The sequence below is a fragment of the Narcine bancroftii genome, chromosome 8 (genome assembly GCF_036971445.1).
Source record: "Narcine bancroftii isolate sNarBan1 chromosome 8, sNarBan1.hap1, whole genome shotgun sequence".
In the NCBI taxonomy this organism is placed as follows: domain Eukaryota; kingdom Metazoa; phylum Chordata; class Chondrichthyes; order Torpediniformes; family Narcinidae; genus Narcine; species Narcine bancroftii.
Window position 1 is genome coordinate 50497349 of NC_091476.1, and position 16568 is coordinate 50513916.

The window sequence follows — 16568 nt, forward strand, 5'->3', positions numbered from 1 at the left end:
TCCTGACCCTGATCGATGTGCCCCTGTTAGACCTCCTGATCCTGAAGACCATGAAGGCCTTAAGGAGGTGCCTAGGTTTCTTCTCCTACTATGCCCAGTGGGTCCCTCACGATGTGGATAAAGTCCACCCCCTCTTAAAATCCACCTCCTTCCAATTATTGGCTGAAGCCCAGGCGGTTTTGACTACGTTTGGAGCTACATCACAAAGGCCACCATGCATGCGGTGGATGAGAATGCACCCTTCTAGGTAGGTGCAAAGTGATGCCTCTGACATAGCTCTGGCTGTTACATTTTTCCACCGCACCCTACAAGGCCATGAGCTTCAGAACCCATCAGTGAAGAAAGAGGCCCAAGACATTGTAGAGGACATCAGGCACTGGAGGCATTACCTGGCCAGTATAAAGGGGTGAATGCAGTGAACTGGAATTCACTGTCTGTGTGTTGTTCAGATGGCTGGCTCCTCCCTTGGCTCCACCCTCACCTACTCCAACATAACCCCTGGTTTTCCCGCCTTACCTCTGATTCACTTGAGGACTTTTATACCTACCAACCATTGTAAGCTATTAAAAGGCTGTTTGTACTCCTCACCAGTCTCTGAGTGCAATCAGTCATATTACATCCGTGTTGATCCCACTGCCCTGCTCTCTCCCCATGGCCCCATGTCGATCTCCAAACAGATCATACTGCCCTTTTTCAACTTACAATGTTTTTGACTTATGATGGGAGAGGTAGAATGTATCCCCATCACAAACACCTGTATGCTGTTTGTCTATAGGGTGTACTGTGTCTGCATGTGCGTGCACTATGGCCCAGTGATGCGTTGTTTTGCCTGATTGTATATGCACAATCAGATAATGATAAACTTGATATAGGACAAACACTCAGAAAGGAGAACCCCAGATCTGCGATTCAGGGAACGAAGGGAAGGCACAAATCTGAATGAGACTAATCATCTTGTATCTTTTTTTGAATGCACTGTATGACAATGCTTCTAAAACATGAAATATTTCAACCATTCCCACATCTAAAATTCCCTTAACCCCAAATATCCCCCCCCCCCACCTCTCTTAAGTCGCCCTTTGTCCCTTGCCGGGCAACCACAACTCCCCTCTCCATTCGGACTGCGAACCCGTTCGCAAGTGTCAACTGATTTCGCAGTGACTGTTATTCTCTCCCACCCAACCCCCTCCAGAAAAGACTTTTATCTTCACATTACAACAAAGCTCCCCCTCTTTTCTTCTTTTTCTTCTTTATTAATTATTATTATTATTATTTTGTACCCCTCCTCTTTTTCCCCCTTCTCCCTTACTCCCTCCTTTAGTTCTTACTTATACATTATTTTTACTACTTTATATGTAGTTTGTCGTCGTTCTTTGTTCTTGTTACATTTCCTCATCTCTCTTTCGGTCTTGCAGGCGTTCTGCAAATTCTCGTGCTTTCTCCAGATCCAAGAACAGTTTGTTTTGCTGCCCCGGGATAATTATTTTAAGCACCGCTGGAAATCTTAACATAAATTTATAGCCTTTCTTCGATAGGATTCATTTTGCTGCGTTAAACTCCTTTCTCTTCTTTAGGAGTTCAAAACTTATGTCTTGATAGAAAAAAATTTTTTGACCTTTGTATTCCAGCGGCTTTTTGTCTTCTCTCATTTTATTCATTGTCTTCTCCAATATATTTTCTCTTGTCGTGCATCTCAGGAATTTTACTAAAATGGATCTTGATTTTTGTTGTGACTGTGGTTTTGGGGTTAATGTTCTGTGCACCCTTTCTATTTCCATTCCTTCCTGCATTTCTGGCATTCCCAGGACTTTTGGGATCCATTCTTTTATAAATTCTTTCATATCTTTGCCTTCTTCATCTTCCTTAAGGCCCACTATCTTTGTACTGTTTCACCTACTATAGTTTTCCATTATATCCATCTTCTGAGCTAACAACTCCTATGTTTCTTTAACTTTTTTGTCACTTCCAATTTTCTTTTTAAGTCGTTCACTTCCATTTCTACCACCATTACACATTCTCCCACATTTTCTAATCTTTTCCCTACATCTGTTATGACCAGCTCTATTCTACTCACTTTTACTTCTGTACTTTTCATTTTTCTTTTCATTTCACTAAATTCTAGTGTCAGCCATTCTTTTAATGCTTTCATTTGTTCTTGAAATTTTTAAAATCTTTGTACTGACCATTCATTTTACCTCCTATTCCTCTCTGCAGAGCTTGGTATTCTCCTTCTTCTTCTTCTGTGTCTGCTCTTGGGTTTGTGTCTTCTATTTCTCTTTGTATCTGCGTCTCTTCTGACTTTATTGTTGAGCTGCTTGTCTCAGTTTGTTGGTCTTTTTTTCCATGGTGTCTTGATGTTGGTACTCTTCTTCTGGGCTGGTTATCTGTTGTGTCTCTAGTTTCCTTTTTTCTTTCTCACCCCTCCCGTTCCCGTTGCTTTATTTATCTTCTCACTGGGAACCCTGCTGTCAGGCCTCTCTCAGCTGTTTGTGCTGTGTAGTTTCACTCCACAGCTGGTCCCCCCTCCCATCGGTGTTCACCCCTGTTTGGCTCAGTGAGCCATCTTTGCAGTCCTGCGGTTGGTGGGTCGCGACCCTGCGGGGTCTCCACTAACCTCGGGGAGTGGGCTCCTCTTTCCATGGTGGGTCCCTGCATTTTCGTGCAGGTAAGGCCTTCACCTTTCTCTTCCAGCGTCTTTTTTCTTCTTGTTGATTTTGGCTTTTCTTTCTTAGGTGCCATTTTCTCCACACCTTTATTTTTTATTTGTTGTGATTTGTGTGTCTGGGGATTTGCTTTTTCTTCACTTTTTTCTTTCTTTTCTGGAGAGGGCTGGTATTCTCCTATCGGCCACTATTCCATCATGTGACTCCTCAATCATCTTGTATCTTGATGGAAGAGTTTACTGTGTAAAGCGTGGGAACTTGCATTTTCTCGATGTAACTCCAAGCTTGCATAAAGACTCTTAATAGCGTGTCCCCAATATGAGTGCTAATTCAGCATATATCAGGAATCTAACCTATAGAACCTGATTTAACACTGGTTAAATATAATATTTTAATTCATTTCCACAGCACACTGAAACTGGCATATTTGGTGAGCAATTAAAATTATGTATTTGGAAGTTCTAATGGTGAATGGTTTTACTTCAGGGAAAAAAAAACAGTTCACAATGTGTTCATTGCATAAATACAATTGAGTAAAATCTTCAGTGTTAAAATACCTGGAAAGCCTCCTGTCCTTATGGCGTTCAGTAATAAGCACAAGATGCAAATAAACTTCAATCAGAATCTCACTAATCAAACTGGACATCCCCAATGCTTCTCCCTGGAGGAAGCTGCTGGGATGACCATGCAGGTGAATGATGTCCTCCTCCCCAGCAAGTTACTTACTCCCAGTATTGTTCACTTGGGCCCTGGTGAAGAACATGGATTTCTGATCTGTTTGAGCAAGTTTTGTTCTTTGAGAGCAGCCATGTTCTGTTCACATTTTCAGGATTTCCACTCTCCAGGGTAAGGTTGCAGAGTGGATCTGGAAAATGCAGAGAGTGGTTCAGAAGAAAGTTTCTTTGGGAACAATGATCAATTTCCAATCAAATAACCAGGACCATTGAATCAGTCCCTTTCATCAGGTGTGTGAGGCTTCGGAATGTTTCGACAGAAAGGCACAGACTGCACACTCTAGTCCAGATAATTGATCACTGTCGAATTTTAATCAGTTACTCTACAATGCTGTACAAGAGCATTAAATCTGAAAATCCAGCTTTACACAAATTCTCCTTTTGAAAGCATTTTTCAAACTAGTAATATTGAAAAATACATGAAATTTATTTATGAATAGACCAAGTATATTTTCCATTAGTTTGAGTAGTGTTAGGATGATAATTAAAAGAAATGTCCGGCATGGGTGAAGGAAATTGGATTGTCAGAATAGTGTGAAGATGGAGTCATGGACAAATCTGAGAGTGAAGTTTTGAGTAATGGTGAGGATGGAGTGTTGAGGAAGGGTGAGAGAGTGTCAAACAAGGGTAAGAAAGAGTGTAGTGTTGAACCAATGTTAGAATGGAGTGTCGGACATGGTTGAGAGAGAATATTGGACAAGGGTGAGAATGGAGTGTTGTACAAATGTGAGAGAGTCAATGTTCGACAAGAGTGACTCAGAGTGGAACCAAACACGTGAGTGCTCCCCACAGTGGAATCGAAAGCTGTGAACTTGAGAGCATGATGGTTGCCAGTACTGTTTATTATATGATTTTTCATTATTTCCAGTATTTATTGTGTTTTGGACAACTACAAATTTGGTTCCTTTGTGCATCAATAAAAGGACATTAGAAATGTGGGTCTTTGTGGAATGTCATGGGTTACGAGTCCAGAGGACCCTAAAACCCAGCATCAATAGATATGCACCAATACAAAGGGTTACTTAAACAAAAATTGCTTTTAATTATCTTTGAACATGAAAACAGAATCAAACTTTAACTATTGACTTACTTAACCTACTTAATCCCCCTCTAATTCTAAGCGCACGTGTGTGTAATGTGTATGCAAGTTTAGAAAAGTTATTTGGTTCACAGTCCAATCTCACTGGTTGCAAGCAATGTTTGTACTGTGCACAGAAGTTAGCATTAATAAAGTTCACCAGGCTTACCATTCAGAGGGATCTTGTTGGTTTTCAGAGAGAGGGTTTTCTCATTCCAGGACATCTACTCCAGTGTCTTGCTGACGAAACTTACCCACTTCAGGGTTCTCCAGATGATCACCTCTTTCTTTCAGGTCACTAGAGTTCCTTTCTGTTTCACCTATTCCAAGTGAAACACCAGATGGCCAGTCCTCTCCTTTGACTAGGCTGAATTCCAAAGTTTGTCAGCTTGTCCCTCTAGAACCGAAGTCTGTGCCTCTCCTCTCTCTCTCTCTTTCACTCCTTCCCACTCTGAGAGCAAAGCTGTTCTGCCTCTGCCTGCAAAGATCACATGCTCTTCCAGACAACAAACTGTTTTCCAGACAAACTGCCACTGTGTGTTGCTACTTTGTTACTTTGTTACCTTTTGCAAACAACAGTACATCATTGAAGTCTCAGCACTCTGCAAAACTCCTGCAAAAATTCTGTGTTTTAAATTGATCTCCCAAACACCTCTACATTCTCTGTCAACACATGTCTTTGAAACTACCCAGGGACTCTGAAGATGCTTTTGGTGGAGTAATGCTGTAAGCAATGACACCACTGAAACACAGACGAGCATCAGTGATGACCATCAATCATCTAAATGCCTGATAGCCCAAAAAACATCATGAACTTTGGAAGGTGTGTGAGCAGCCTGCTTGTTCTGAAACTACTCAGGTAGGTCTCCCAATTTATGGCTTGTTTATGGATCATCTTGTAGCAGCACTACATGAAAATAATGGAAAAGAAATAAACTTTAATTGTTGTCTACAAAACAGTTGTTGATTTGTTTTCACAAGGACAGTATCTCTGCGTGTTGCTCCCCTATTGATGTATCCTTTGCTCTTGATCAATGATAATTGATAACAGAATTTCTGCGGGTGTCTGTTTATCAGGTTTTAGGACACAAAGGTTGAGAGATGCAAAATGCAAAAATCCAGAATACAAAAATCAATATGAAAGATTAACTGCAAGTAACAAGCCTTCCTCATTCTCTATAAACCGACACCAAATTATGGCCGGTGCGGGACTACAGGGCTGGAGCGGTTGGTGCGGGATGTCAGGGCCCCTGACGTCCCACGCCAACCCCATAGTCCCATGCCGGGGGGCTGTCGGCGGATTGCCAGCTGACTGTCAACAGCCCACCCGTTGCTAGGCAGCTGAAAGCTGCTAGCTGCTTTGCCTTGCTGTTTTCAGGTGCCTAGGGGGAGCACTCCAAGCCAGAAAATATACCTCCCTGAGGAGGGTTAGATAAGTGCTCCTTGGGGCTGGATTCTCCACTTTCAGGTCGCCTCCTGACAGCTGCAATCAGGTATTTTAGGCAGCTTTACATTTGTGTATTCTGGCCACCTGAAAGCACTGAAAGACTCACCTCAAGCCATCAAGGTGACCCTTACAATTGGCCTACCTAAATCACTAGGTGCTGCAGTCCAGGTTGCCTGCCCAGACTCAGACCTGACCTTCACCCAATTGGCCCAGGTGAATCACCTCAGTTTGCCCCTGCACTTGGCTTCCAGCCATCGGCCACAGCAACCAACGGGGCCACACTGACCCTTACGATTGGCCCCCAGCTTTGCCCCCTGAACTATAAAGGGTCATGTGCCCCTTTGTTCTGCTTCTTTGGACTCGTCGTGGCATGCAAGTAGCAACTTCCACGCTGAGTTAGGGTGAGTCCTGAGGCCAGGTAGCAAGAGCCTTGTCTGTATCGCGCAAGGGGTGGGGGCATGTAATATCACCTGATTGTTGAATGTGTATGCTCTTGTAATTTCCCCAGTTTCTGTCAGTTTCTCCCTCATCATCGGAAGTGTATATTTACCCCCTGCGTATTGTGTGTGTGTGTGTGTGTGTGTGTGTGTGTGTGTGTGTGTGTGTGTGTGTGTGTGTGTGTGTGTGTGTGTGTGTGTGTGTGTGTGTGTGTGTGTGTGTGTGTGTGTGTGTGTGTGCGCGCGCGTGTGCGTGCGTGCGTGTGCGTGCGTGTGTGTGCTTGTGCGTGTGTGTGTGTGTGTGTAGAAGTTTGCCTAACATATCGACCCTGTTGTCCCTTTTCAATCCCTGAAATGAACGTGTGCTTTGTAACTGAACTTTGGCCTGGTTCTTAACCTGTGAGACGCACATGAACCCGAACAACACACCTCAAAAAAGTCATTGGTTGTCCAATCTCATCCCTCATTAGAGAAGCAAAGTCCAAGAGATGCGGGAGGTTGGGAATGAGGCAGAAAGTCAAAATCTTTGTGACTGAAGTGGGATAGAATGCACAAGAAATGACTAACGCCTTTAGTCAAAGTACCCATCAAGAACATTGCATGGTTTGTCATCACCTACGGCACTAGTCTGTGTAAAATGTCACTCATCACCCTCAGCCTGGAAATGCTAGAGGAACTCAGCAGAGCTCACAGGATCTGTAGGAGGAAAAGATCTACTGTTTACCCAACATTTCAGCCCTGAGCCCTTCATGAAGATATGAGAAAAAAATAAGCAGGTGTCTGAATAGAAAGGCTGGGAGAGGAGGAGCACAAGCCAACTGGTAAAGGAGGAAAGGTGAGACTTGATTGGGGAAAGGGTATCCCAAGAGTATTCCCCCACCCCTGATCAATTCTCAATGCTCTGCTCATGTCTTCCAAACCATGTCCAATTATTTCCTGTTGGCCTGTGCTCCTCCTCCCCCAGCCTTTCTATTTAGGTGCCTGTCTGCTTTTTGCTCTTATCTTGGCGAAAGGATCTGGCCCAAAAAGTTGGCTTTATCAAGTGCAGATCTTCTATGGTGGGCTGCTCAACTGGATCTGTGAGAAGCTATAGCATCAAGAAGGAAGATAATTAACCAATTATATTCAATTATCTTCCTTCTTGATGCTATAGCTTCTCTATACACATGCTCCAAAAGTTAAATAAATGGGACCCAACACTATCAGACAGATGTTTTCACTGTAAGAAGGAAACGGGAACAACAGTACATGCAATTTGGGCATGTGAGAAAGTGGAAAAGTTTTGGGAAGATCTAAACCAGGTATTAAATAAAATCACAAAAAGCAACATACCAAAAAATCCAGAGATCTTTCTTCTAAGTAATATAAGAAGTAAAGAACTTGGACTCGATTTGGATGGAGCACAAAAAAGATTTATTATGATAGCCTTAGCTGTAGCAAAAAAATGTATTATGTCAACCTGGAAATTAGAAGATAGCCTAAGAATACAGCAATGAATAAATGTATTCCATTGGAAAAAAATAACATATAATTTAAGAAATAACTTCACAGTATTCGAACAAATTTGGGAACCGTACATGAAACACAACAGAGAAGTCCTACCATGGACCTCCACCACCTAAAATGACAGAAGGAGAAGAAGATGAAATGAACTGACCCAGTATGTAAAAGTAGAAGACACAAATTTCTTGTTTATTTTCATTGTGTGATGACATTGTTTAATGGGTTTAATGTATCATATAGGTTGAACGTTGAGTGGGTGAGGAGGCGGGGGGGTGAAGGAGGGGGGGGGGGTGAAGGAGGGGGGGAAGAAAAGGGGAGAAAATGACACTGTGTATATTCAAGAGGGAAATGTTTGTGTGTATTTTGGTCAGTATGGTTCATAGTCTGAAAATTTTTTTAAAATTAAAGAAAAGGAAGATAATTGAGAGGACTGTTGGAGTGGAGGAGCTTGTCTGGTGTGAGCTGATGGATCCATTTGATTGGGGGAACCAATCTAAGGCCTTTTCCAGTCATAACCCCACCTCCACCAGTCTCATGAGGATAGCAGTGATAGCAAACTCTTCTGGAGGACAAAGAATACAGAACACCGTCACGATGGCAATGAAGGACATGAGTGAAGGCTTTCTGTGTTCCCACAATATCTTTTTCAGGAAGATGTTAATAGAATTCTGCAAATTTGAGGTGAGGGACATCTATAGCATCCAAGACATCACAGATAACAATCACTTTGATGTAACATTCAAGGCTCTGGCAGGACGGCAGAGGATGCTCCGGGACTTCAAGGAGCTGTGGGGGGGGGGGGGGGGAAACATGGCTCCATTCTCACTATTCAAAGTGCATCCACTCTTCACCCTTCCAATGCAGAAGGAACAAGTGATAACAGTGCATGAGTTCAACCCACATATGCCCGTTGTGGAAATTTTCACTTTCCTGGGCCGTTATGTCAAGGGGACAAGAACCTGCCTGGACGAGAAAGATACGCTTGGAATCCGGACTAGAAAAGGCCAAGTGAAGGTGAAGCTGAGAGACGACATCATCCATTCGACCTTGGTGTTTGCCATTGGAGGGAAACATGTGCACTTGGTCTATGCTGGAACTGCAACAAACCTGGGCATGTAGCAGCTCAATGCAGTGCAGACATCTGCAAGAACTCTAAGCAGGAAAGCCACCAGACCAAGGCTATGCAGAGAGCAAGTGCAGCAACTTATGTGAGGGAGCAGGTCACCTCTACAGAGCCTGCCCAAAACATGTAGCCATCTAAGCACAGCAATAAGATGGCAAACAGCCAATGTCACTGAGGTTAACACCCTATCAACCTCATCTGCAAAAGAGACCCCACTGGAGACTGAGACTGGGGGGTGTAAGGAGACCCAAACATGTCTACTTCCAAACCTGAAAACCCAGCCATGAGAAGGAGTCTGATTCAATGGAGTAGGATGCTGTGGAGGAAAAATGACAGCTAGTGAAGAAAAGAAAGAAAACTCATAAACCCCCATGAATGAAACTGGCAACCAATAGCATTAGCAGTGGGAAAAAAAATGGTCAAGGTGCAAATGGAAGCCAGCAACCTCATCATCCAAGAATGAAGCCAGCTTAAGCGCAAGGGAAGTGCCAAGATGGAGGGGAAAGGCAGATGGATAATGGGTTATAGGTGAGCCCAATGGTGGAATGCACATTACCCAATGATCACCAGCTCAGGGAGATTGGGAGCAATGCAGAGCCCATCACCCCATAGCTCTGGAAAACTGGGAGCAGTACAGAGGAGGACCACCTCTCCCCAGCTCCAGGAGATTGGGAGGGAAGGAACGATAGTCACTTATTCAGTTTGGGCATCTTGCTGTGGGGAGGAAACTTTGTAATCACTGAGTTTAAGGAGGTGGTTGGGGACATATCTCCTCATGGTGGATCTAAAGTACAGTCACACCCCACTCTGGCTGATCAATGTGTATTGCCTCAGCTGTATGGAGCAAGAGGCTGGCCATTTTTCAGCATCTCCCACCATTGTTGGTGACATCCAGACCAGACATTTTGGAATGGTAACATCAACTGAATCATCAATGTGGCTGGACAATCCGCAGTGCCAACAGCAGACAAAGCATCTCCTTCAGATACCTGATGAAGACTACAAGTATGTATGTAGAGCTGTGTAAGATTTTTCAGCAACCTTGCAGGTGGACCACAGCCACGGCATACCAGTGGAGATCAGATGGTTCAACACCATCTCGGATAGACTTTGTCTGCTTCGAAGACCATCATGGTCAGAACCAGTAAAATCATGAACACTGCCTCCTTCGTGTCTGCTATCACCTATAGGAGGACTACATGGCAGGCAGGGGAATGTGGAAACTGAATCTGAAGTTGCTAACCCCAGAGAACAAAGAAGTAGTAAACTGTTTGGAGAACTGTGAAACCCTTCTTTAATTCTCCAATTAATTGGTGGGAAGCAACTGAGGAGAACATCAAGAGGTTCTTTCTCCTCAAAGGTGTTCAGAGATCAAGACAGAGGCAGAGGGAACTGAGCCAATTCCAGACTGACCTGAGCAACTCCTCCTTTGAGAGTTGAGAGGGTTGGGTATGAGGGAAGAACTCTGAGAGGTGAGAAGCTGGAAAATCTTGCTATGCACCTTGGAGTTCTCCAAGATTATCTTCTGACCAGAGTCCACACAGTGGAGCAGGATGAGGCATGCTCCTGCTTCTTCCAATAGGTTTACAAAGGGAGCTCTGTGATTCCCAGCCTTAAGGGAGAGGATGGCTCAATCACTTCCTCGCAGATGGACATACAGAGAATCAGCAGATTCTTTTATAGTCAGGATGCACATGACTAAGGTAACAGATAGAATGGTCTCCCAAAACTTCCTGTCCTCTGTCATGAAGATCTTAGCTGACTTCAAACAGGAGAGTCTGGACCAACCAATTGCCCTGCGGGAGCTGACAGACTCCTTTCTTTCCTTTGGGTCAAATAAAACTCTGGGAAGTGTCTGGGTGGGTCTGCACTTGCAATGGTATACGCCTGGTAGAAAGCATGTCAGACTCCATGAGGAAAGCTGTCATCACCCTCATCTTAAAACAGGAGGAGGAGAAAGAGAATACCAGGAGTTGGAGACCTGGATCATTGTTAAACATTGTCTACCAAATCTTGCTAAAAACATCGGTAATCAAGTCAAGTCTGTCCTGGGGCAGGTGATCCTCACAGACCAAACCTGTAGGGTTCTGGGCAGGAAGATCTCTGTCAGCCAGGGATATCATCGCGTACATACAAGACAGAGTAGTGGACACCTGCATGCTCAACTTAGACCAAGAGAAGGCTTTCGAACAGATATTGCACACGTACATGATGGACATGCTCTCCAAATGCATTTTGGGGAGGGAATCATAAATTGGATTAAACTGCTGTACATGGATTTCATAGTGTAGTGTAAATCAATGGGCAGCTCAGTTAGAATAGTGGCATGGTTAGCGAAGCAGTTAGCGCAATGTTGTTACAGAGCCAGGACTGGGACTGGTCTTCGAATCCCATGGTGTCTGAAAGGAGTTGGTACATTCTCTCTGCGACTGGATGGGTTTTCCCCAGGGGCTCTGGTTTCCTCCCACCATTCAAAATGTACTGGGGGTTGTAGGTCAATTAGAACAAAAGTGCCTGTTTACCGTGCTGTTTGTCTAAATTTATAAATAAATAGGAAATAGATAGCTTCTCTATCAAGTCTGAAGTCAAGCAGGTTTGGCTGCTCTGTCCAGTTCTATTTGTGTGCTGTATGGAGCCTTTACTGAATCCATCTGGAAGGACAAGAGCATAAGAGGAGTGACATTGCCAGGCAATGGAGACACTGAAGTCAAGGCCTCCCTGTACATAGATGATGTTTTTTGAACACACAATCAGTCCGCAGCATCTGCAGCCATTTTGAGTCTGCATCGGGTACAAGGGTAAACCTGAAGAGCGAGGCAATGCTCTTTGGTAACTGGTCTGACTGATCCAGCATTCCCTTCATAGTACCTGAAGGTGTTGGGAATCTGGTTTGGAAGGGCCAAGGAATGTAACAAAAATTTGTCAAGCGGATCACAAAGCTTCACCAGAAATTGAGTCTGTTAGTGCAGTGCTCCCTCTCAATAACAGAGGAACCTGGTCATCAGGTGTGAGCTGCTCTCAGAACTGCTATCTGAGGTGAAGGTGTGTCCCATCCCCTGCACTCTGCCTTGGCAATATTTAGGGCAATTTTCCAGCTCATATGTGGATCCAAAACGGTGCAAAGGGTCGCCATGTGTAAGTCACCAGACAATGGGGGCTGATGGCAAACCTAACATGGCCTTCATCCTCATGACCACCTTCCTGTGTGACTGCATCAGGCAACCAAAGTATGAGGGCAGCGTGCCACTATCCTGCGTCCCAATTGTTGCAAAGGTTGAGTCTGGCCCTGTTGCCACACAATGTCCTAGTCAGCTTTCATCCTTTGTGGAAAAGTCTTTCCAAACACCTTTGACCACAAGGCCATAAGGTAATGGTCAGCATGGAACGTCCTGCAGATACTGAGAGACGAGAATTTAATGGACATAGTAGGGAGCTTCCCATAGCAGACTCTCCAGGCCATCTGGCGGAATGCCTCACCGCCAGTACTCACAAACAAGCACCAGGAATGGGCATGAGATGCGGTGAGCGGAGCCCTCCCAGTCAAATCCTTTCTGTACAACAGGAACATCAGCCACTTCGCACATTATCCCCAAGAACACTGCAGTGGAGTGGAGACACTCGCCCACCTCTGCAGAAGCCAGATTTACTAAGTGTGTGTGGAGAAGGATGCAAGGGTCCTTATCACAGTTCGTCCCCAGTGGCAGCGTGACAGAAGACTCTCTGATTTATGCACCGTTTCTGGGGGAACACAGATTCTGACATCTAGAACACTGAATGTCCATCAATTCTGTGAAAGATGCACTTTGGTCTGCCCAAAACCTGTTGGTCATTCAGTTCGCAGAAATGTCGGGGCAAGAATGCTGGCGGTGTGGTGCCACAGTGGTGGCAATGATGTAAATAGAAATGAATGGAACAGTGTAGAGTGATGGATATGAATGGATTCAAAACTAAGGATGGCAAGAGACTTTGAACAGTTTTCCTTTTGTAAATTATTTATTGTGAATGAAAATTATTTTAGGTTGGAAAACAAGTTGGTTATATATCTAACTTCAATGGACACTTTGAGTTCCTCCAGCTTTTTTGTGTTTTTGCTACAATCGCAGCATCTGCATACTTTCATATTGCACAGCCCGAGTCTGTGTAAAACATCATGAATTACCCGCAGACCGAGTCTGTGTAAAACATCACACATCACCCGCAGCCCGAGTCTGTGTAAAACATCATGAATCACCCACAGCCCGAGTCTGTGTAAAACATCACGCTTCACCCGCAGCCTGAGTCTGTGTAAAACATCATGAATCACCCGCAGCCCGAGTCTGTGTAAAACATCATGAATCACCCGCAGCCCGAGTCTGTGTAGAACATCACGAATCACCCACAGCCCGAGTCTGTGTAAAACATCATGAATCACCCGCAGCCCGACTCTGTGTAAAACATCATGAATCATCCGCAGCCCTAGTCTGTGTAAAACATCATGAATCTCCCGCAGCCCAAGTCTGTGTAAAACATCACGCATCACCCGCAGCCCGAGTCTCTGTAAAACATCACGCATCACCCGCAGCCCGAGTCTGTAAAACATCACGCATCACCCGCAGCCCGAGTCTGTAAAACATCATGAATCACCCGCAGCCCGAGTCTGTGTAAAACATCACGCTTCACCCGCAGCCCGTGTCTGTGTAAAACATCACGCATCACCCGCAGCCCGAGTCTGTGTAAAACATCACGCATCACCAGCAGCCCGAGTCTGTAAAACATCATGCATCACCAGCAGCCCGAGTCTGTGTAAAACATCATGCATCACCCGCAGCCCGAGTCTGTGTAAAACATCACGCATCACCAGCAGCCCGAGTCTGTAAAATATCACGCATCACCCGCAGCCCGAGTCTGTAAAACATCACGCATCACCCGCAGCCCGAGTCTGTGTAAAACATCACGTATCACCCGCAGCCCGAGTCTGTGTAAAACATCACGCATCACCAGCAGCCCGAGTCTGTAAAACATCACGCATCACCAGCAGCCCGAGTCTGTGTAAAACATCACGCATCACCCGCAGCCCGAGTCTGTAAAACATCACGCATCACCAGCAGCCCGAGTCTGTGTAAAACATCACGCATCACCCGCAGCCAGAGTCTGTGTAAAACATCACGCATCACCCGCAGCCCGAGTCTGTATAAAACATCACGCATCACCCGCAGCCCGAGTCTGTGTAAAACATCACGCATCACCCGCAGCCCGAGTCTGTAAAACATCACGCATCACCCGCAGCCTGAGTCTGTAAAACATCATGAATCACCCGCAGCACGAGTCTGTGTAAAACATCACGCATCACCCGCAGCCCGAGTCAGTGTAAAACATCACGCATCACCCGCAGCCCGAGTCTGTGTAAAACATCATGAATCACCTGCAGCCCGTGTCTGTGTAAAACATCACGCATCACCCGCAGCCCGAGTCTGTGTAAAACATCACGCATCACCAGCAGCCCGAGTCTGTAAAACATCACGCATCACCAGCAGCCTGAGTCTGTGTAAAACATCATGCATCACCCGCAGCCCGAGTCTGTGTAAAACATCACGCATCACCAGCAGCCCGAGTCTGTAAAACATCACGCATCACCCGCAGCCCGAGTCTGTAAAACATCACGCATCACCCGCAGCCTGAGTCTGTGTAAAACATCACGCATCACCCGCAGCCCGAGTCTGTGTAAAACATCACGCATCACCAGCAGCCCGAGTCTGTAAAACATCACGCATCACCAGCAGCCCGAGTCTGTGTAAAACATCACGCATCACCCGCAGCCCGAGTCTGTAAAACATCACGCATCACCAGCAGCCCGAGTCTGTGTAAAACATCATGCATTTCCCGCAGCCCGAGTCTATGTAAAACATCACGCATCACCCGCAGCCCGATTCTGTAAAACATCACGAATAACCCGCAGCCCGAGTCTGTGTAAAACATCACGCTTCACCCGCAGCCCGAGTCTGTGTAAAACATCATGAATCACCCGCAGCTCGAGTCTGTGTAAAACATCATGAATTACCCGCAGACCGAGTCTGTGTAAAACATCACGCATCACCCGCAGCCCGAGTCTGTGTAAAACATCATGACTCACCTGCAGCCCGAGTCTGTGTAAAACATCATGAATCACCCGCAACCCGAGTCTGTGTAAAACATCATGAATCACCCGCAGCCCGAGTCTGTGTAAAACATCATGAATCATCCGCAGCCCGAGTCTGTGTAAAACATCATGAATCATCCGCAGCCCGAGTCTGTGTAAAACATCATGAATCACCCGCAGCCCGAGTCTGTGTAAAACATCATGAATCACCCGCAGCCCGAGTCTGTGTAAAACATCATGAATCTCCCGCAGCCCGAGTCTGTGAAAAACATCATGAATCTCCCGCAGCCCTAGTCTGTGTAAAACATCATGAATCTCCCGCAGCCCGAGGCTGTGTAATACATCATGAATCTCCCGCAGCCCGAGTCTGTGTAAAACATCATGAATCACCCGCAGCCCGAGTCTGTGTAAAACATCATGAATCACCCGCAGCCCGAGTCTGTGTAAAACATCATGAATCACCCGCAGCCCGAATCTGTGTAAAACATCACACATCACCCGCAGCCCGAGTCTGTGTAAAACATCATGAATCACCCACAGCCCGAGTCTGTGTAAAACATCACGCTTCACCCGCAGCCTGAGTCTGTGTAAAACATCATGAATCACCCGCAGCCCGAGTCTGTGTAAAACATCATGAATCACCCGCAGCCCGAGTCTGTGTAGAACATCACGAATCACCCACAGCCCGAGTCTGTGTAAAACATCATGAATCACCCGCAGCCCGACTCTGTGTAAAACATCATGAATCATCCGCAGCCCTAGTCTGTGTAAAACATCATGAATCTCCCGCAGCCCAAGTCTGTGTAAAACATCACGCATCACCCGCAGCCCGAGTCTCTGTAAAACATCACGCATCACCCGCAGCCCGAGTCTGTAAAACATCACGCATCACCCGCAGCCCGAGTCTGTAAAACATCATGAATCACCCGCAGCCCGAGTCTGTGTAAAACATCACGCTTCACCCGCAGCCCGTGTCTGTGTAAAACATCACGCATCACCCGCAGCCCGAGTCTGTGTAAAACATCACGCATCACCAGCAGCCCGAGTCTGTAAAACATCATGCATCACCAGCAGCCCGAGTCTGTGTAAAACATCATGCATCACCCGCAGCCCGAGTCTGTGTAAAACATCACGCATCACCAGCAGCCCGAGTCTGTAAAATATCACGCATCACCCGCAGCCCGAGTCTGTAAAACATCACGCATCACCCGCAGCCCGAGTCTGTGTAAAACATCACGTATCACCCGCAGCCCGAGTCTGTGTAAAACATCACGCATCACCAGCAGCCCGAGTCTGTAAAACATCACGCATCACCAGCAGCCCGAGTCTGTGTAAAACATCACGCATCACCCGCAGCCCGAGTCTGTAAAACATCACGCATCACCAGCAGCCCGAGTCTGTGTAAAACATCATGCATCACCCGCAGCCCGAGTCTATGTAAAACATCACGCATCACCCGCAGCCCGAT

The 16568-nt window shown here is 45.8% G+C and overlaps 1 protein-coding gene across 2 annotated transcripts in view; it reads right to left on the reverse strand.

The window, feature by feature from the left end:
- The window catches only part of LOC138740680 (sodium- and chloride-dependent neutral and basic amino acid transporter B(0+)-like), a 129933-nt gene that overhangs the window by 33580 nt on the left and 79785 nt on the right, over positions 1–16568 (reverse strand). For both annotated transcript variants that reach the window (XM_069893669.1, XM_069893668.1), the window contains one exon: positions 3390–3528. In XM_069893669.1, the coding sequence (XP_069749770.1) occupies positions 3390–3528 (139 nt within the window). The remainder of the gene's footprint in view (positions 1–3389; positions 3529–16568) is intronic.